Source organism: Delphinus delphis, chromosome 2 (genome assembly GCF_949987515.2).
Source record: "Delphinus delphis chromosome 2, mDelDel1.2, whole genome shotgun sequence".
Classification (NCBI taxonomy): Eukaryota; Metazoa; Chordata; class Mammalia; order Artiodactyla; family Delphinidae; genus Delphinus; species Delphinus delphis.
Window position 1 is genome coordinate 173,734,278 of NC_082684.1, and position 22,769 is coordinate 173,757,046.

The following is a 22,769-nucleotide window of genomic DNA, read 5'->3' on the forward strand; positions in this document are numbered from 1 at the left end:
TCCGGGAGGATCCCACATGCCGCGGAGTGGCTGGGCCCGTGAGCCATGGCCGCTGAGCCTGCGCATCCAGAGCCTGTGCTCCGCAACGGGAGAGGCCACAGCAGTGAGAGGCCCGCGTACCGCAAAAAAAAAAAAAAAAATAGGGGATTGGATTATGTCTCTTCTTCCCCTTTAACTCTAAAATTATATTATTGCAATGGTTCTACTTAACAAGTGTTAAATATTACATAAATTTTTTTTGTGCTCAAATTCACAATAAAGACTACATTAAAAGACCCCGCTTTTACCGATGCTCCAAAGCATATTCTGAAATTCATTTGACTTGTAGTAACGGATGTGCAAACACATTAAGTGATCACTTCCACAACTGCTCTGTTTCTTTAAGAGACCTCGGTTGTTAAGTTGGAAGATCACTGAACCATATGAGGGTCAATAAAAGAATAAAAAGTCACTGGTTAGTGATTCGAGTACAAGGAACTTGATCCCAGTTCAGTGTCTGTGTGTCCATATGCCGCTCCCGGTCAGAGTGGGAGCGTCTGGTCCCCAGGTGCTCGCCCTTCCAGGATGGCTTCGAGGAGACTGATGAAGCTGCTGTTCTTTGAGCTCCTTGAGCTTGCTGCCTTCTCTGTCCCCACGCTGGTGATAATGGAACAGTTTGCCGATGCCTATCAAAGCACAAGGGGTACACCTGGCAAAGCGCATTATTGGCTGATTGTTTCCTGTTCCATCGCCTATGTATCTTCAGTGACTCTTTTGATTTGGGTTCCCGTGAAAGTTCTCTTGTACAGGAAACGTCATCTTTACCAAAAAATCAAAGGATGGTAAGTAACAGAATTCTTTAGCAGGGAACCCCTGGGATGCTTTCAAAGAGATTTTCTCATGTGCTCTGGGTAAGGATGTTAGAGTAGCACACAGGTACATAATGGGAGATTAAGGAGAGGTAATAATCACTGTTTATATAAATGTGTTCCTATTATGGTATCTTCTATATTTTTTTATCGGGTCATTTTTTACTGACATGTGTTCCTAAGAGCTAGCATGAATCTCTGATACTCTGAGTAGTAATTGTTGTACTAATTCCTCTGTACACAAAACTGCACGAAGTTTTCACAGTTAATTTACAGAAATCATAACTGTAAGGTTCTAATATAGAATTTTTTCTTTTGTGTAAAACTGAAAGTAATGTCTGTTAAAATGTTTATATTGCATTATTTTGTAGCTCTAAGGCGTCCTTTGAGCATTAACCAACTGAGATTTTTAAGCAAATTGGTTCCTTTACTTAGATTTTAAATAATTTGCTATGTTGGTAAATTCTATTACCTTGGTGAGGGGAGGGGTAAGTAATTCAAATAATAACACAAATATTTTAAATAAATCAAGGTTTAATATGGATTGAACTCAGTTTAACTAATGACTGTATTGATCCATGTAAAGGTAATGAGAACATATAATTTCTGATCATCATATATTTTTCCTTTTAAATCTTCAGATCTGGTTCTTGTCATCTGGGATTTCTTTGTTTTCTTTGATAAGTTAAATTTTTCTTTCATACTAATCTTTCGTTTTTGCTTTTTTTTTTTGGCTGCATTGGGTCTTCGTTGCTGCGCTCAGGCTTTCTCTAGTTGCAGCGAGCGGGGGCTACTCTTCGTTGCGGTGCGCGGGCTTCTCATTGCGGTGGCTTCTCTTGTTGCAGAGCACAGGCTCTAGATGCATGGGCTTCAGTAATTGTGGCACATGGGCTCAGTAGTTGTGGCTCACGGGCTCTAGAGCGCAGGCCCAGTAGTTGTGGCACACGGGCTTAGTTGCTCCGTGGCATGTGGTATCTTCCCGGACCAGGGCTCGAACATATGTCCCCTGCATTGACAGGAGAATTCTTAACCACTGCGCCACCAGGGAAGTCCCCATACTGATCTTTTACAGTTGAACAACATAGGGACTTCCCTGGCGATTCGGTGGTTAGGACTCTGTGCTTCCACTGGGGGGCCTGGGTTTGATCCGTGGTCAGGGAACTAAGATTCCGCAAGCCACACGGTGTGGCCAAGAAAACAAAGTTGGACAACATAGAACACATTTGAAAAGCGAGGAGTCGGGAATTTTAACCCAAGCAAAGGCAGAAATGTAAAAGTAATAGACACAGCAGTATAGCGAGAAATCCTGTGGCAAGGGTGTGGCGGGGGAGGCATGAAGCGTGGGGCGCAGGAAGGGCTCTTTAGGTACCGACACTGGGTGTCAACCCCCAAATCACCAGGGGACTCAGTGCCCCGCGGGCAGAGCTCCTGTGAGGTTTCCGAGAATAGATCACGTGGTTGGCATCAATGGGGTTTAGGTGTTTTCCAACACTTGACCCAAATCCTCAGCATCAACTAAGGGGTGGGTCTGAAGCTGAGCTGGGCCCTCCACCCCTCACACCCGCTAGGAGTGGCTTCAACTGTTGAAGACTCCTGGCCAGGCTGGGGAATGTGTAAATGAGTACAGGAGTAAACCAGTGGCAAGCTGGTCATGCCCAGGAAGGTGCTCTTTGAGTTTTTTTACATTGGCTCAATCCCTAGGACCTTAGGTCTGAATATCATTCAGGCAGCAAACCTTCCCATGTTGCTTACTATTATTAATATAATATTATTGTTATTGTCATTAAGCTATAATTGCTTCTTTACTGATCACTTATTATGTACTATAAAATTTATGTATGAATTTCATTTCATCCCATACCACCTTGTGAAGTATATATATTTTATGAGCTTATCATTATTATTTCCAAGACGAAACTGATGATTAGAGAGGTTAAGAAACTTACCCGGTCAATTGACAAGTGAGTGAAAGGACTATACTTTGGACCTAGGTCCATCTGATTCTGTAATTGGTACTTCTAACCACTACCCGAAACTGCTTCTTTGAAGGATGAGGTCCCAGTCTCTGGGGGCAATTGAAAGTAAGGAAGAGAAGTAGTCTTTCATTTCTACCCCCTAGTGTTTGTGTTTGTGTTTGTTTGCTGTTTTTGTCTGTACATCTGGTCCAGCTACTCCCCTTGTGCTAAGTTGTCTTCGGCTGTCACAACAATTACATCTTCCAGTGATTTCTTTTGGGAAATACTCTTCCAGTCTTTTTCTTCTATTTGTGGGTGTGGCCGGCCATGAGTGTTCTAAATAGTTTTAGATAGAGGACAGGTTATCTATGATTTCAGTGAAACTGTTCCCTCATGACCTCTTTTATGAGCCATTATTATCTCTTACTGGCCTAGAAAAGAAGAAATTGTTACTGAGTACTAGTCTAGGAGCCTTACACATTCCGTACCATTAAAGTTAAACTTTATGACAACCTAGTAGGTATGCACTAGTATTCTTGTTTTATAGATGAAGAAATGGAAACTTGAACATGTGATTAACTTTGTCTAGTGACAAAGCTTATAACTGGTGGAGCTGGGACTGGTGAGCCCACACTGATCTTATCGTGTGCTGTTTCTTCTAACTTACGCAACTTCTCCTGTATTTTTTCTGACTTTGAATGCAAAGTGTGTTTCAAGAAAAATGCAATTCTTCTAGTGTCATTAGGATACGTTTCCCCTAAAGATGTATATTTGGATGTTATATATGGGTCCCAAAAACGAGTATAGGATATTTTAATATATGTGGTAACATAGCGTGCGTGTGTCATATAACCCGATTCCTAGATGAAGATGATGCAAACATTATTGCTACTATAGAAAGTAGGGATTGAAAGTATGAATTATTTTTGAAGAATACTTAAATAGTTGTTTATGTGAGATTTCATAGATTCTTAGCATTCACAGATACACTGTCGATGGGCCTATTTGAGAACCTCTCTGTATGTCCACGTTGGCGTCATGGGCCCTGTGAGGCTGGTATTCAGGAGAGAGTGAGTCAGCCAGCTAGTGAAGCCCTGGCAATATGGCTGAGGGTTGCAGACCTGAGTTCAAATCCCAGCATTGACCCTGATTGGGAGACCGTGTGTGAGTTCTTTAAATTCTTTAAATTTTAGTTTTCTCATGAGCAGAACAGGGACGACCTAGTTTCTTTATTGGGTTGTTTTAAGAAACTGAATAAGATGATGCATGTAAAGTTCTGAGCACAGTGCCTGGCACATAGTAAGAACCCAGTGAATATTAGTGTTGGGACCTCAGACTGAATCATGTTTCCATTGAAAACATGATCTGGGGTAATCCTCAGAATGACTCTGAGAAGCAGTAGAAGTAATGATAAAAGTGATAAAACTGAAGAAAATTCTATGTTATAAGTGATACTCTGCATATCTGGAGAATCTTGTAGGTCTCTTTTATCCTTTGAGAGTAAGGAGGGTCAATAAAGTGGTATCATGAATATCTTATAAAGTATTTTGCATATATACATAACATGCTTTTATTTATTTTTTATTTTTTTTAAATTGAAGTATAGTTGATTTATCATGTGTGTTAATTTCTGCCACATGGCAAAGTGATTCAGTTATACATATATATACATTTTTTAATATTCTTTTCCATTATGGTTTATCTCAGGATACCGAATATAGTTCCCTGTGCTATACAGTAGGACCACATTGTTTGTCCATTCTGTATGTGATAGTTTGCATCTGCTCATCCCAAACTCCCAGTCCATCCCTTACCCTCCCCCATCTCCCGCTCGGCAACCACAAGTCTGTTCTCCACAGTGTGTGTTTTATTTGTCATTTTCTCACTTCACCTGCATGCCTGTGTTGCAAAGTTGAGGGAATGGATATAACTGCCATTTTATAAGGCAGGAAACAATGTCAGAGAGCTTAAGACACGCACTAAACCAAAAGTGGTCTGAACTTTTATCTGGTGTTCTTTCCTTTATTCTTGTTAAACACTTCCTCATTCTTTTGGAATGATTGTTCCTTTTTAGGGTTGCCTGTCATAATTTATCAAAGACTAGGGAGCTGGTTTGAGGAACAAAGAAAAGCTATTTATATCCACACCAAATTTTATATCCCAGTAAATAAGAGGAATCTTTGCCCGGGATATCAGTGAATAGGTGAAAACATTGACAAACTAGCCGGAAACTGAAGCAGATTTCCTCAGACAGGGTACCTTGGGGCAGAATAATCCTGGAGGACTTTTGGGGATTCCCAGACTGCTGTGGAAGTCAGGGCAATCCTGGACGGTGCTAAGTTAGAAAGACTCCAACATTTTGGAACATTTTACCTTGTTTACATCCTTAACATATGCCCCCAGATTTGCTGTTGATTTGTTTCAGGTGGCAGTGGTGGTAGCAGCAGTAATAGTTATAGCTGTCATCAGAGTAAAATAAGAGAAAATATTGGCTGAACAATTACTATGTACCAAGCAGCGTTGTAAACACATCGCCTGTATGACTTTAGTTAATTCTCGAAGATTTTTGAAGAAAGCTTACAGTGCCCATTTAACAAGTGAGGACATTGGGGCACGGAGGTTAAGAGACCACCCAGCCAGTGAGTAGGGAGCCAAGCCCAACCCCAGGGTGTCTGGGGTCTGAGCCCCTAAATGGTCCACAGTAACGCACACGAGTGACAGGCTAACCCGAGGAGGGAGAGCTCGCTCTTTTCAGCACCTCTGAGAAGGTCATCGGTGAGTTACCACGAGCTAAACCCTGGTGCTTAACAGTTACCTCTTCCCAGAGCATCCCCTTTCTTTCAGTCTGTCTGTCATCTTCTGAAACACTCAGGACTGATCATTTTCTCCTCCTTGATTACAGGCTTTCTCTGCTTGTCCCACAATCTCCAGTAAAGCGGCGTGAGTGGATTCACTTTTGATTTTCTCTGCTGCATATGCAATGTCGCCAGATTCCATGAGTTCTTTCTCTTTCATCTCTTTCTCTTTCATTCAGGACCTTGCTCTCCGTGGCTGTTTTCCTCTCCCCAGTCAGGCGCTGATTTCCAGGGAGGTGTGCACTTGAGGTTCTGGCCTAGTTCCCCAACTTTTCACCTGTTCAGGTCCAGCGTCAGATCCCTTGTTCTGGTCGCTTGTGTTCAAAAGGAGGCACGAAGAGCATTTTATTAACCTGCTGCGGCTCTGGCAGCCTTCACCAGCTGCTGTCCTTGCCTTGGGCCTCTCTGTCCCAGTCCTGTTGACAGAGTCATAATCTGCTTGAAAAATGGTATCTGCATGTCAGTTCCACCTTTAAAACTCTACGCTTCCCCTTGCTTGTAGAATTCAGTGTTGGCATCATTCTGAAGCTGGAAGGCACCATAGCGTTCATCTAGGGCACTATTTCTCACAAGACAGTCTGCCTCTGATTTTAAAGGGAATTTACGACTTTTTGTGTCTCTAATTATGAGAGGAGCCTTCCTTATTTCCTTGTATTGAAATAAACTCTGCCACCATGTAGCTTCCTTCCAATCTTCCTTGTACATGTCACATCCTCTGGCCCCTTTATATGCCAGTGAATTTGGCCATGGCCGGGAGCTCTGCCCATCGCCCCCTGATTCCCGCTTTTTATTGCTTTCCTTTTTTTTTTTTTATAAGATGCATCAAGTATTTTATTTTTTTTTTTGAATATTTCTTTGAATTTTTTTAAATTGGGGTATAGTTGTTTTACAATGTTGTGTTAGTTTCTACTGTACAGCAAAGTGGAGTTCCCTGTGCTATACAGCAGGTTCTTATTAGTTATCTATTTTATACATATTCGTGTATATATGTCAATCCAATTCTCCCAGTTCATCACCCCCCACCCTCTACCCCTCACCCCCCAAGATGTGTCAAACATTTTAATTCGGAAGTTGCATACTTCAACTTGCATAGAAAAATTTGGCCTCATCAATCAATTTTCAATGATTCGACACTTGCCAATTTCAGAGTACTGTCCTTGTTATGAAATTACGCTAGCATGGCTACAAGCAATTAATTAGCCACATATAATGGTCACTCTCAGTAGCATGAGCACATTTCTTTCTCTTTTTAAAAAAATTGTATCGGACTCTAGTTGATGTACAGTGTTGTGTTAGTTTCAGGCGTACAGCAAAGTGAATCAGCTATACGTATACATATACCCCTTTTTATTGCTTTTCAAGCACTCATCGGCTCTCATAAACTGTCCCTTGTACAGTGACGACTCCCACGTTGTGTTTCTAGGGGTGACCTTTTCTCTGAGCTCACTGACATCTTCTCTTCTCCAGTGTCCAGGCTCCATCAGTATTTCTTGTCTTATGATTTCTGGACCTTTTACTCTTTGGGATGCCTCCTTGGGATGCTGGTTGGCTTGTTAATGTCTGAGTGTGGTCTCATTGATACCACACACCTTCAATTTATTACAGAGCACAATAACGCAAAACGTGGCAAAACAAGGTCTGCCTGTATATTGGTTTTAGCCAACAGTTCTAAGTTTTAAGGCTTGACAATAAACCTCTGTGTCTGGACACTGTCCTCTGGGCTCCTCAAGGTGAAGGCTCCACCCTCTGGGCCTTGGGCAGCAGCCCTGCTCTCTGGATCTGAGGAGGGAACCCCTGGGCCTGTGGTGGCAGCGGCAGCTTCCCCAGCCTCTGCAGCATCATCAGAGTCGTTCTTCCCTTTTCTTGAAGGATAGTACATATTTGCATCCATATAGCTCTGTTTTAGCCTGTTTCCTGCCGATCGTACCCAGAAGTCTCTCAGCCTTTCTTCATTTTGTCCCATCTCTGTCCCCCTTCAGTGCAAGCTGTCAGGGTTTCTGCTGAGATGGTTGATTGGATTCGCAAGCCACACCCTTACTGTTGTCTCCAGAACATGCTGTCTCATTTTTTGTATCTTTTGCAATATGGATAGGGTGAGAATTTTCTGAATCTTCAAGACTGGACTTTTTTTTGTTTAACAATTCCTTCTTCAATTTCTCTCTCTCCTCTTGCATTTTACTCTAGTCAACAAGGAGAAACCAGGCAGTGCCTTCAACACTTTGCTTAGAAATCCCCTTAGCTAAGTGTCTGAGCTCATTGCTTACAAGTTCTCCTTTATACTCAACAGAACACATTTCAGCCAAGTTCTCTGGCACTGTATAAAAAGGATCACCGCTCTTCCAGTTTCCAGTAACACAGTCTTCATTTCTGTCGGAGATCTCACCAAAAGGACTTTTAATATTCATGTTTTTAGCAACATTCTGTTCATAATAATATATGTATTCTCTAGAACAGTAGAGGCTTTCTGTACAGCTCTCCTCTTTCTGAGCTCTCCGCAGAATCTCCTTTAACTTCCATATTTCCACTAACATTCTCTTCTGGATAATCTAGCCTTTTTCTATCCTGCATCTTCAGACTCTTCCAGACTATCCATTACCGAATTCCAAAGCCACTTCCACATTTTGGGTATTTGTTACAGCAGTATCTCACTTCCTTATAGCAAAATCTGTGTTAGTTTCCTAAGACTGTCATAACGAAGTACTTCTAACTGGGTGGTTTAAACAACAGAAATTTATTGTGTCACAGTTCTGGAAGCTAGAAGTTCAAGATTAAAGCGTTGGAAGGCTTGGTTCCTTCTGAGGGCTATGAGGGAGAATCCAGTCCAAGCCTCTCTTCTAGCTTCTTTTTTTTTTTTTTTTTTAACATTTTTTTAAAAATTTATTTTTGGCTGTGTTGCGTCTTCGCTGCTGTGTGCGGGCTTTCTCTAGTTGCGGTGAGAGGGGGCTACTCTTCATTGCGGTGCGCGGGTTTCTCACTGTGGTGGCTTCTCTTGTTGCAGAGCATGGGCTCTAGGCACGTGGGCTTCAGTAGTTGCAGCATGCAGGCTCAGTAGTTGTGGTGCACAGGCTTAGTTGCTCCACAGCATGTGGGATCTTCCTGGACCAGCGATTGAATACGTATCTCCTGCATTGGCAGGTGGATTCTTATCCACTGTGCCACCAGGGAAGTCTCTCTTCTAGCTTCTGATGGTCTGCTGGCAATCTTCGGCATTCCTTGGCTTATATAGATGCATCACCCTGATTTCTGTCTTCATCTTCATATGGTGTCTTCCTGTGTTTCTTCATGTCATCTTCCTTCTGTACATATCTGTCTCCAAATTTCCTTTTATATAAGGCCACTGGTCTTTTTGGATGGGGGCCTGCCCTAATGACCTCATTTTAACTTATTACCTCTGTAAAGACCCTATTTCCAAATAAGGTTACATTCTGAGGTCCTGGGGGTTGGAACTTCAGCATGTCTTTTAGGGAGGACACAATTTTACCCATACCACTCATTAATAAATTAGAAGCATATGTTAGCAGTAAGTCAAGATTTTCAAATACAGGTTATCATTATTTCTGCTTAAATAAAACACAGATTTGGATTAGTATTCACTTATTAACTAGTCTGTTCATTCATTTAGCATTTATTGAATTCCTACTCTGTGCCAGATATTCTCCAGGGTTATGGGGTTCTTGAACTTGGATGAGAAACAAGTTACATCTCTATTTTCGATAACCTCTGATTGAAAGATGGCATTTCTTTCCATTATGAATGTTGGTAACAAACCACAGTAGTATTAGCAGGACCTGCAATTTTATTACATAGGTTTTTTTTCATATCACATTACAATTGTTGCAGATACTTCAGATTACGGTTTATGATCTTCACTACCTTGAAATTATGAGAGACTACAGTTTCCACTAGATCTTGAATGCTCCAAAGAAAATAAGAAGACACTGTATTCTTAGATAAGTGTATATATTACTAACTCAAAATTTTAAAAGAATGTGGATAACTGTATTACTTTTTTTTTTTTTTTTTTTGTGGTACGCGGGCCTCTCACTGTTGCGGCCTCTCCTGTTGCGGAGCACAGTCTCCGGACGCACAGGTTCAAGCGGCCATGCCTCACGGGCCCAGCCACTCCGCGGCATGTGGGATCTTCCCCGACCGGGGCACGAACCCGTGTTCCCTGCATCGGCAGGCGGACTCTCAACCACTGCGCCACCAGGGAAGCCCAGATAACTGTATTTCAATATAATTGCTTTGTTTTGTGGTCCATGTATTTTGTGCATTTAAAAATTCTATTCTGAGAAGGGTCCATAGGATTTAGCAGATTCCCAGGAAGTTTATTGTACAAAAAAGATTTAGAAACATTGTTCTAAATGCTGGAGCTAAAGTAATGAACAATTCAGATAAGGTACATAGTCCCATGGAACTTACCTTGGGGATAGGCACACAGGAGCCAGACATGGAAGATTATGATCTAGATTTAGGTCTACGATCTAGAGACACCCTGGCAAAAAGGAAGAGCCAGTGTAAGCCTCGAAGGTGGGGCAAGCTTGGTGTGACCACAGAATAACCAGGATGCTAGTATGGCAGGAGTAAGTGGATGGTGGGGAAGAGGCAGGTCATTCTAAGTGAAGAGAGTAGGAGAAATAAGAGAAACCACATCACGTAGAACACTTAGGCAACAGTGACAGGTTTCAATTTTATTCTAATTACATTAGTCATACATTGAAAATATTTTTAGAATCTCCAAAATATACAAATGAGTGTATTTTGTGGTAAAATGCACCTAGCATAAAATTTACCATCTGAACCATTTTCACGTGCACAGCTCATTGGCATGTGCCAATGTACATGCCCATTGGTGTGCCACCATCGCCACCATCGATCCACAGAACCCTCTTCATCCGGCAAAACTGAACCTCTGTAGCCACTAAACAGTAACTCCCCATTCCCCACTCCTCCCAGCTTTGGTGATTTTTGAGCAGGGCAGTAACAAGAGGTGTTTTACATTTGAAGAATCAGACGTTTGCTCTACGGAGAAAATATTGCTAGGCAAGAAGAGGGACACTAACAGGAAACTGGTTACGAAACACTGCAGATGAGATATGATAGTGAGAGAACCACGGTGTTAGCAGAGGTTGATTCAAAATACATTTTGGCATTAAATCATCAGACGGCATTTGATGATGATTGGAATGAGTATGGGTTCTTTTTTAGGCATGTTAAGTTTGAGTTGCCTATTAGATTAGACATCTGAGTGGAGGTGCCAAATAGATAGTTGGGTGTCCAAGTCCAGAGCTCAGGATAGAGGCCAGTGTATATACACTATAATCTGTTTGTGAGTCATGGGCAAGTGGGTGGTGTTTAAAGCGATGGGATGGGCTGAGATCATCAGGGGAGATAATATAGATAAATAAGGGGTGCAGGAATAATCCCTGGGGCACTCTTATTTTTTAGAGGTCAAGCTGAGAAGAGGATTTAAAATTCCATCTTCTGGTTTTAGCAGGTTGTACTGAGTCTGGCTATGAGAGATGGGCTATCCAATGCCCTATCTTATGTCTATACCTAGAACATCTAGGATGGGACTGGGGTAGAGTGAAATGGTGGGACCAAGAAGAATTCTTAGTCATTTGTAAGACAATACTTTTTGAACTTAAACACATACTATCCTATATATGTAATTCATATAATACGTATTTAACTTAGGAAAGAGGGGGTAAATATTTCACTATAGAAAACCTCTGAGTATATTTTATCTTCCCATAAATTAGTGATGTTAAATATACATTTTAATTCTCTCTGTCATGATAGACTATTATAGATTATATCTCAATAGCTATTTGTTTGCTTGATCATGCAAGGCTTAAAAAGTGGTCCAAAAACAAATTTAAAAACTATGTGATTTTTATGTCTATATGATTTTTTGGGGGGGGGGGTGGTTCACGTAAAAAAATCCAGGTGTTTTCACTCTAAGTCGTCTTTAACTATCCAACAGTATATTGTTTCTAAATATATTGTTTGAAAAATCAGTTTTACAACATGGGGTATAGTATCACTTGAGAAGGTCATGCTGTTCTTTTTTTCAGTTGGTCGCCAGACCCTGAACTCTTGGGCAGGATTCTGATGAATGAATTTTGAAAATATCGAATGTCATTTGTCTTGTACTGTGATGCTTTTAGCAGTCGATGGTTTGCTAATTATTTGGAAACCTCTCACCCCTTTGTTCTAGAAAAGCATTCCGGCTTTTGTGTGTGTTCCCCTTTGCCATACTCAAACATTTGGGAAATGGAAATAGGGAAGTAGTAGCTTCTTAGAAAAACTATAGATGAATGGAACAGGAACTGCAAAATTGGCAAAATGTAACAGGAACTGTTGATCTTGTACATTATTGCTTTTGCTTATTTTTTCTCCTTTGCTAGGAGACCTGTTATGATGATGTGTGTAATCCTCACCACACTTCCCAGCTTCAGCTTCTCTATAGCAGTGACCAAGGTATGGAATTTTGATTTCTTGTCCTGCAAGATTTTGAGTTTTTAAAATGTCCCCTGTTATTAAAATTTCATAGAGTGGTGTGCCCAAACAAATTTCTTGAAGTTTATTATTTCCGGTCTTATTCTAAGTTGCAATATATATATTTAAGGTACTAAGATCATTGTTACCTCTGTGATTGTGGAGGCAAGTATAGCAGCCAACTAGAAAAATTGCGTCTGTGTTTGTATGTGTGAGAAAGGAAAGTTATTTGAAAATAATAAAAAAGCAAGGAATTTGAGATTACATCCACATGTGTTTCTTCTAACCTGATGTTTTTCATGAGTGTCCTCGGTTCTAAATGGAATATCCAATCAATATCCAAGGGAGCAACCACTCACATGCTAAAGCTTTGATAAGATTCCATTGACAAATAATTTGTGCACGATGTTTATTTGAAAATAAATTTGAGTTTATGTTTCAATAAATGCAGCTACAAAGGGACTCTGATGAATGGATATCTGCAGGGCAGGAATACTATAGGCAGAACTTTCAGCCTGTGAGGACTCTATTACCCAGAGAGTTCAAAGCAGAATGCCCTGCTAATCTTATTAATTTTCAAGGTGCTGTGAAAGATTTAATTTTTTTTTAAATTTATTTATAAGATTTTCATTTACATGCTGAGCAGGTAGTCATTAAGTGCTTATTACATGCCAGGTACTGTGTTAGAAACTGAGGATAGAGCACTTAGAAAATTTGACAATCTCTGGCCTTCAGTAATTTTTTATTGACAGTAGAGAGAAAAATAAACAGGCAGTTAGAATAGGTATGATCAGTTCTGTGAGAGAGGTGAGTACCAGGTAGTGGATGACATCATTAGAAATTACATGACTGTTGGGAGATGTCCTACATGTAGCATTAGGACAATACATGAACACACAGAATAACCTCAGAAGGCCATACAGATGGACTTTGCATCAAATTGCAACACACAAATATTTTAATCTAGATTTATCATTTTCTCCTTCCTCTCCAAAGACCTTGTAAAGCACTTGGGAGGTTCCCAAGAGCTTTGAAAATTCAGTGTACAACACTTTCAAGGAACACCACTATCACAGATGATGCTCTATCTACAGTTTAATTGCTCTTTTGGGGATTCTTTCCCGTTATGTCTCACCCGCTGTTGGATATTTTTCTTTCCTTTTTTCTTATTTTTCACTGAAATCTAACACACAAACAGAAAAGCTCACACAACATAAATACACAATGTTAATGGAATACCACAAAGCAAACTCCCATAGAAACACTACTCAGGTCAAAAAATAAAACTTTGTCAACGCCCTAAAAGCCACTTCCAATGACTACCTTTCCCTCCATCCCAAAGGTAACTTCTATCTTAATTCCTAATACCACAGGTACCACAGGTTAGTTTATCTGTTTTTGAAAGTTTTATAAAGGGAAATCAAATTATCTATTATCTGTCTACCTACCTGTCTATCTAATTTGTATCTGGCTCCTTTTATTCCAAAGTATGCTTCATTCATGTTTTTCTGGTTAGCTGTAGTTCATTCACTTCCGTTTCTATATTTCATTTCATTTTATGAATTTATCGTGAAGTATTTTACGAATTCATCATTTTATGAATATATCACACTTTATTCATCAGTTCTACTCTTTGTTTTTAAATGGGCAAAATATTTTAATAAGCATTTCACAAAGAAGATCAACAAATAGCAAACAAGCACATAAAAATATGCTGAACAGGGCTTCCCTGGTGGCGCAGTGGTTGAGAGTCCGCCTGCTGATGCAGGGGACATGGGTTTGTGCCCCGGTCCGGGAGGATCCCACATGCCGCGGAGCGGCTGGGCCTGTGAGCCATGGCCGCTGAGCCTGCGCATCCGGAGCCTGTGCTCCGCAACGGGAGAGGCCGCAGCAGTGAGAGGCCCGCGTACCACAAAAAAAAAAAAAAAATGCTGAACATTATTGGTCATCAGAAAAATGTAAGCTAATCACAATGTGATACTACTACATACCCACAAGAGTGGTTAAATTTTTTTTGTTGTTTTTGTTTTTAAGTTAATTTTTATTGGAGTATAGTTTCTTTACAATGTTGTGTTAGTTTCTACTGTCCAGCAAAGTGAATCAGCTACACGTATACATCATCAGTTCTGCTCTTAATGGCCATTTCAGTTTCCAGTTTTTGCTGCTGTGAATATCCTGGAACATGTCTCTTGGTGCCCATGTGCAAACATTTCAGTTGGTTAAATGTGTAGGAGTAGAACTGATGGGTCACAAGATGTTCAACTACTCAGATGTAACTGACAGTGTCAGTTCTTCAAAGAGAATATACTAATTTAGACTCCCACCAGCAGAGAACGAGCGGTCTTCGTGTTCCTCATCCTCAGCAGCACTTGCATTTTTTTTTTTTGCGGTACACGGCCTCTCACCGTTGCGGCCTCTCCCGTTGCGGAGCGCAGGCTCCGGACGCGCAGGCTCAGCGGCCATGGCTCACGGGCCCAGCCGCTCTGCGGCATGTGGGAACTTCCCGGACCAGGGCACGAACCCGCGTCCCCTGCATCGGCAGGCGGACTCTCAGCCACTGCACCACCAGTGAAGACCAGCACTTGCATTTTAAGTCTTTTTATTTTAACCATTCTGGTGAGTATATTCTTGAATTGCATTGTAGTTTTCAATTGCATTTCCCCAATAATTAATGAGATTGAGCATATTTTTCATCTTGCCCATTTTTTCTAATGTCTTGCTTATCTTTAAAAGTTGATTTGGAAGAATTATTTGTATATTCAGATTTCAAGCCCTTTTTTGATTATATGTATTGCAAATACCTTTTCACTCTGTGACTTCGTACTCTTTTTTTTTTCGCGGTACGCGGGCCCCTCACCGCTGTGGCCTCTCCCGTTGCGGAGTACAGGCTCCAGACGCGCAGGCCCAGTGGCCATGGCTCACGGGCCCAGCCACCCCGCGACACGTGGGATCCTCCCACACCGGGGCACAAACCCACGTCCGCGGCATCGGCAGGCGGACTCCCAACCACTGCACCACCAGGGAAGCCCATGTGACTTCGTACTCTTAATGGTATCTTTTGATGGAGAGAAGCTCTTAATTTTAAGAGCTTAATGTTTTAATTAATTTAATTAATTTAATTTAATTTAATTTAATTTAATTAATTTAAGAGCTTAATTTTAAGACTCTTAATTTTAAGAGTCCAATTTCTTTTCTTTATGGATAGTTCTTTTGGTTACTTGTTTGAGACGATTTTGTCATATTGTGAATCTGAACCTTGAGGTCCTGAAGATACTCTCCTATATTATACTTTGGAGGCTATATTATTTTGCCACTCTCTTTTAGATTCACAATCCACCTGGAACTAATTTTTGTATATGTTTTGCAGTAGGGAATCAAGCGTTTTTTCCCAAATAATATCTAATGAACTGAGTACCATTTATTAAAAAGCCTGTCTTTGCCACATTTATTTGCAGTGCTGTCTTTGTTATAAATCAGATGTGGGTATACCTGGTCTATTCTGAGCTTTCTTTTCTGCACTGCCTACTTCTCTATTCCTGTGCCAACACCACACTGTCTTAATTCTTGTAGCTATATAATAGCTCTTTATATCCAGAAAAGTAAACATTCCTATCTTCTTTTTCTTCTAGAAATGCTTCCACTTGGTATCCTCATATTCATTTTTTAAATTTTTTTTACATCTTTATTGGAGTATAATAACTTTACAATGGTGTGTTAGTTTCTGCTTTATAACAAAGTGAATCAGTTATACATATACATATGTTCCCATATCTCTTCACTCTTGCATCTCCCTCCCTCCCACCCTCCCTATCCCACCCCTCCAGGCGGTCACAAAGCACCGAGCTGATATCCCTGTGCTATGCGGCTGCTTCCCACTAGCTATCTACCTTACGTTTGTTAGTGTATATATATCCATGCCTCTCTCTCGCTTTGTCACAGCTCACCCTTCCCCCTCCCCATATCCTCAAGTCCGTTCTCCAGTAGGTCTGTGTCTTTATTCCTGTCTTACCCCTAGGTTCTTCGTGACATTTTTTTTCCTTAAATTCCTTATATCTGTTAGCATATGGTGTTTGTCTTTCTTTCTGACTTACTTCACTCTGTATGACAGACTCTAGGTCTATCCACATCATTACAAATAGCTCAATTTCGTTTCTTTTTATGGCTGAGTAATATTCCATTGTATATATGTGCCACATCTTCTTTATCCATTCATCCGATGATGGACACTTAGGTTGTTTCCATCTCCGGGCTATTGTAAATAGAGCTGCAATGAACATTTTGGTACATGACTCTTTTTGAATTTTGGTTTTCTCACGGTATATGCCCAGTACTGGGATTGCTGGGTCATATGGTAGTTCTATTTGTAGTTTTTTAAGAAACCTCCATATTGTTCTCCATAGTGGCTGAACCAATTCACATTCCCATCAGCAGTGCAAGAGGGTTCCCTTTTCTCCACACCCTCTCCAGCATTTATTATTTCTAGATTTTTTGATGATGGCCATTCTGACTGGTGTGAGATGATATCTCATTGTAGTTTTGATTTGCATTTCTCTAATGATTAATGATGTTGAGCATTCTTTAATGTGTTTGTTGGCAGTCTGTATATCTTCTTTGGAGAAATGTCTATTTAGGTCTTCTACCCATTTTTGGATTGGGTTGTTTTTTTGTTATTGAGCTGCATGAGCTGCTTATAAATTTTGGAGATTAATCCTTTGTCAGTTGCTTCACTTGCAAATATTTTCTCCCATTCTGAGTGTTGTCTTTTGGCCTTCTTTATGGTTTCCTTTGCTGTGAAAAAGCTTTGAAGTTTCATTCTGTCCCATTTGTTTATTTTCATTTCCATTTCTCTAGGAGGTGGGTCAAAAAGGATCTTGCTGTGATTTATGTCATAGAGTGTTCTGCATATGTTTTCCTCTAAGAGTTTGATCGTTTCTGGCTTTACATTTAGGTCTTTAATCCATTTTGAGCTTATTTTTGTGTATGGTGTTAGGGAGTGATCTAATCTCATACTTTTACATGTACCTGTCCAGTTTTCCCAGCACCACTTATTGAAGAGGCTGTCCTTTCTCCACTGTAAATTCCTGCCTCCTTTATCAAAGATAAGGTGACTATATGTGCGTGGGTTTATCTCTGGGCTTTCTATCCTGTTCCATTGATCTATCTTTCTGTTTTTGTGCCAGTACCATACTGTCTTGATTACTGTAGCTTTGTAGTGTAGTCTGAAGTCAGGGAGCCTGATTCCTCCAGCTCCGTTTTTCATGCTCAAGATTGCTTTGGATATTCGGGGTCTTTTGTGTTTCCATACAAATTGTGAAATTTTTTGTTCTACTTCTGTGAAAAATGCCTTTGGTAATTTGATAGGGATTGCATTGAATCTATAGATTGCTTTGGGTAGTAGAGTCATTTTCACAATGTTGATTCTTCCAATCCAAGAACATGGTATATCTCTCCATCTATTTGTATCATCTTTAATTTCTTTCATCAGTGTCTTATAATTTTCTGAGTACAGGTCTTTTGTCTCCTTAGGTAGATTTATTCCTAGATATTTTATTCTTTTTGTTGCAATGGTAAATGGGAGTGTTTTCTTGATTTCACTTTCAGATTTTTCATCATTAGTGTATAGGAATGCAAGAGATTTCTGTGCATTAATTTTGTATCCTGCTACTTTACCAAATTTATTGATTATCCCTAGTAGTTTTCTGGTAGCATCTTTAGGATTCTCTATGTATAGTATCATGTCATCTGCAAACAGTGACAGCTTTACTTCTTCTTTTCCGATTTGGATTCCTTTTATTTCCTTTTCTTCTCTGATTGCTGTGGCTAAAACTTCCATAACTATGTTGAATAAGAGTGGTGAGAGTGGGCAGCCTTGTCTTGTTCCTGATCTTAGTGGAAATGCTTTCAGTTTTTCACCATTGAGGAGGATGTTGGCTGTGGGCTTGTCATATATGGCCTTTATTATGTTGAGGAAAGTTCCGTCTATGCCTACTTTCTGCAGGGTTATTATCATAAATGGGTGTTGAATTTTGTCAAAAGCTTTCTCTGCATCTATTGAGATGATCATATGGTTTTCTCCTTCAATTTGTTAATATGGTTTATCACATTGATAGATTTGCATATATTGAAGAATCCTTGCATTCCTGGAATAAACCCCAGTTGATCATGGTGTATGATCCTTTTAATGTGCTGTAGGATTCTGTCTGCTAGTATTTTGTTGAGGATTTTTGCATCTATGTTCATCAATGATATTGGCCTGTAGTTTTCTTTCTTTGTGACATCCTTGTCTGGTTTTGGTATCAAGGTGATGGTGGCCTCGTAGAAGGCATTTGGGAGTGTTCCTCCCTCTGCTATATTTTGGAAGAGTTTAAGAAGGATGGGTGTTAGCTCTTCTTTAAATGTTTGATAGAATTCGCCTGTGAAGCCATCTGGTCCTGGGCTTTTGTTTGTTGGAAGATTTTTAATCACAGTTTCAATTTCAGTGCTTGTGATTGGTCTGTTCATATTTTCTATTTCTTCCTGATTCAGTCTTGGCAGGTTGTGCATTTCTAAGAATTTGTCCATTTCTTCCAGGTTGTCCATTTTATTGGCATAGAGTTGCCTGTAGTAATCTCTCATGATCTTTTGTATTTCTGCAGAGTCAGTTGTTACTTCTCCTTTTTCATTTCTAATTCTATTGATTTGAGTCTTCTCCCTTTTTTTCTTGATGAGTCTGGCTAATGGTTTATCTATTTGGTTTATCTTCTCAAAGAACCAGCTTTTAGTTTATTGATCTTTGCTATTGTTTCCTTCATTTCTTTTTCATTTATTTCTGATCTGATTTTTATGATTTCTTTCCTTCTGCTAACTTTGGGGGTTTTTTCTTCTTCTCCAATTGCTTTAGGTGCAACGTTAGGTTGTTTATTCGAGATGTTTCCTGCTTCTTAACGTGGGCTTGTATTGCTATAAACTTCCTTCTTAGAACTGCTTTTGCTGCATCCCATAGGTTTTGGGTCGTTGTGTCTCCATTGTCATTTGTTTCTAGGTATGTTTTTATTTCCTCTTTGATTTCTTCAGTGATCACTTCATTATTAAGTAGTGTATTGTTTAGCCTCCATGTGTTTGTAATTTTTACAGATCTTTTCCTGTAATTGATATCTAGTCTCATGGCGTTGTGGTCAGAAAAGATACTTGATACAATTTCAATTATCTTAATTTTACCAAGGCTTGATTTGTGACCCAAGGTATGATCTATCGTGGAGAATGTTCCATGAGCACTTGAGAAGAAAGTGTGTTTTGTTGTTTTTGGATGGAATGTCCTATAAATATCAATTAAGTCCATCTTGTTTAATGTATCATTTAAAGCTTGTGTTTCCTTATTTATTTTCATTTTGGATGATCTGTCCATTGGTGAAAGTGGGGTGTTAAAGTCCCCTACTATGAATGTGTTACTGTCGGTTTCCCCTTTTATGCCTGTTAGTATTTGCCTTATGTATTGAGGTGCTCCTATGTTGGGTGCATAAATATTTACAATTGTTATATCTTCTTCTTGGATTGATCCCTTGATCATTATGTAGTTTCCTTCTTTGTCTCTTCTAATAGTCTTTATTTTAAAGTCTGTTTTGTCTGATATGAGAATTGCTACTCCAGCTTTCTTTTGGTTTCCATTTGCATGGAATATCTTTTTCCATCCCCTTACTATCAGTCTGTATGTGTCTCTAGGTCTGAAGTGGGTCTCTTGTAGACAGCATATATATGGGTCTTGTTTTTGTATCCATTTTGCCAATCTGTGTCTTTTGGTGGGAGCATTTAGTCCATTTACATTTAAGGTAATTATCGATATGTATGTTCCTATTCCCATTTTCTAAATTGTTTTGCGTTCGTTATGATTGGTCTTTTCCTTCCCTTGTGTTTCTTGCCTAGAGAAGTTCCTTTAACATTTGTTGTAAAGCTGGTTTGGTGGTGCTGAACTCTCTCAGCTTTTGCTTGTCTGTAAAGGTTTTAATTTCTCCATCAAATCTGAATGAGATCCTTGCTGGGTAGAGTAATCTTGGTTGCAGGTTTTTCTCCTTCATCACTTTCAGTATGTCCTGCCACTGCCTTCTGGCTTGTAGGGTTTCTGCTGAGAGATCAGCAGTTAACCTTATGGGGATTCCCTTGTGTGTTATTTGTTGTTTTTCCCTTGCTGCTTTTAATATGATTTCTTTGTATTTAATTTTTGACAGTTTGATTAATATGTGTCTTGGCATATTTCTCCTTGGATTTATCCTGTATGGGACTCTCTGTGCTTCCTGGACTTGATTAACTATTTCCTTTCCCATATTAGGGAAGTTTTCAACTATAATCTCTTCAAATATTTTCTCAGTCCCTTTCTGTTTCTCTTCTTCTTCTGGTACTCCGATAATTCGAATGTTGGTGTGTTTAATGTTGTCCCTGAGGTCTCTGAGACTGTCTTCAGTTCTTTTCATTCTCTTTTCTTTATTCTGCTCTGCAGTAGTTATTTCCACCATTTTATCTTCCAGGTCACTTATCCATTCTTCTGCCTCAGGTATTATGCTATTAATCCCATCTAGAGTATTTTTAATTTCATTTATTGTGTTGTTCATCGTTGCTTGTCTCATCTTTAGTTCTTCTAGGTCCTTGTTAAATGTTTCTTGCATTTTGTCTAGTCTATTTCCAAGATTTTGGATCATCTTTACTATCATTATTCTGAATTCTTTTTCAGGAAGACTGCCTATTTCCTCTTCATTTGTTAGGTCTGGTGGGTTTTTACCTTGCTCCTTCATCTGCAGTGTGTTTTTGTGTCTTCTCATTTTGCTTATCTTACTGTGTTTGGGGTCTCCTTTTTGCAGGCTGCAGGTTCGTAGTTCCCGTTGTTTTTGGTGTCTGTCCCCAGTGGCTAAGGTTGGTTCAGTGGGTTGTGTAGGCTTCCTGGTGGAGGGGACTAGTGCCTGTGTTCTGGTGGATGAGGCTGGATCTTGTCGTTCTGGTGGGCAGGTCCACGTCTGGTGGTGTGTTTTGGGGTGTCTGTGGACTTACTATGATTTTAGGCAGCCTCTCTGCTAATGGGTGGGGTTGTGTTCCTGTCTTGCTAGTTGTTTGGCATAGGATGTCCAGCACTGTAGCTTGCTGGTCGTTGAGTGAAGCTGGGTGCTGGTGTTGAGACGGAGATCTTTGGGAGATTTTCGCCATTTGATATTATGTGGAGCTGGGAGGTGTCTTGTGGACCAGTGTCCTGAAGTTTGCTCTCCCACCTCAGAGGCACAGCACTGACTCCTGGCTGCAGCACCAAGAGCCTTTCATCCACATGGCTCAGAATAAAAGGGAGAAAATGTAGAAAGAAAGAAAGAAAGAGAGAGAGAGAGAGAGGAGGGAGGGAGGGAGGGAGGGAGAGAGAGAGAGAGAAAGGAAGGAAGGAAGGAAGGGAAGAAAGGAAGAAAGAAAGAAAAGGAAAGAAAAGAAAGATAAAGTTATTAAAATAAAAAATATTAAGAAAAAAAATTTTTAAGAAAAAAAAAAATCGGACAGATAGAACCCTAGGACAAATTGTGGAAGCAAAGCTATACAGACAAAATCTCACACAGAAGCATACACATACACACTCACAAAAAGAGGAAAAGGGGAAGAAATCATAAATCTTGCTCCCACAGTCCACCTCCTCAATTTGCGATGATTCGTTGTCTATTCAGGTATTCCACAGATGCAGGTACATCAAGTTGACTGTGGAGCTTTAATCCGCTGCTCCTGAGGCTGCTGGGAGAGATTTCCCTTTCTCTTCTTTGTTCTCACATCTCCCGGGGCTCAGCTTTGGATTTGGCCCTCCCTCTGCATGTAGGTCGCCGGAGGGCGTCTGTTCTTCGCTCAGACAGGACGGGGTTAAAGGAGCAGCTGATTTGGTGGCTCTGGCTCACTCAGGCGGGGGGAGGGAGGGGCACGGAGTGCGGGGCGGCCCTGCGGCGGCAGAGGCCAGCATGACGTTGCAGCAGCCTGAGGCGTGCTGTGCGTTCTCCCGGGAAAGTTGTCCCTGGATCCTGGGACCCTGGCAGTGGCGGGCTGCACAGGCTCCCCGGAAGGGTCTCTGGGGTCCGCGCTGTTAGCCGCGGCTCGCGCCCGTCTATGGAGCTCCTTTAAGCAGCGCTCTTAATCCCCTCTCCTCGCGCACCAGGAAACAAAGAGGGAAGAAAAAGTCTCTTGCCTCTTCAGCAGCTCCAGACTTTTCCCCGGACTCCCTCCCGGCCAGCCGTGGCGCACTAACCCCCTGCAGGCTGTGTTCATGCTGCCAGTCCTCTTCCTGCGCTCCGACCGAAGCCCGAGCCTCAGCTCCCAGCCCCGCCCGCCCCTGGCGGGTGAGCAGACAAGCCTCTCGGGCTGGTGAGTGCCGGTCGGCACCGATCCTCTGTGCGGGAATCTCTCCGCTTTGCCTTCCGCACCCCTGTGGCTGTGCTCTCCTCCGCGGCTGCGAAGCTTCCCCCCTCCGCCACCCGCAGTCTCTGCCCGCGAAGGGGCTCCTAGTGTGTGGAAACCTTTCCTCCTTCACAGCTCCCTCCCACTGGTGTGGGTCCCGTCCCTATTCTTTTGTCTCTGTGTGGACTTCCTAGCCTTTTGGGATGTCAGAGGTCTTCTGCCAGCATTCA

The 22,769-nt window shown here is 41.0% G+C and overlaps 1 protein-coding gene across 1 annotated transcript in view; it reads left to right on the top strand.

Moving 5' to 3' along the window:
* Positions 1–564: 564 nt before the first annotated feature.
* Positions 565–22,769, top strand: part of TMEM236 (transmembrane protein 236) — a 46,276-nt gene continuing 24,071 nt past the window's right edge. Inside the window, exons 1-2 of the mRNA XM_060003788.1 lie at positions 565–821; positions 12,069–12,141. Coding sequence (XP_059859771.1) covers positions 565–821; positions 12,069–12,141 — 330 coding nt within the window. The remainder of the gene's footprint in view (positions 822–12,068; positions 12,142–22,769) is intronic.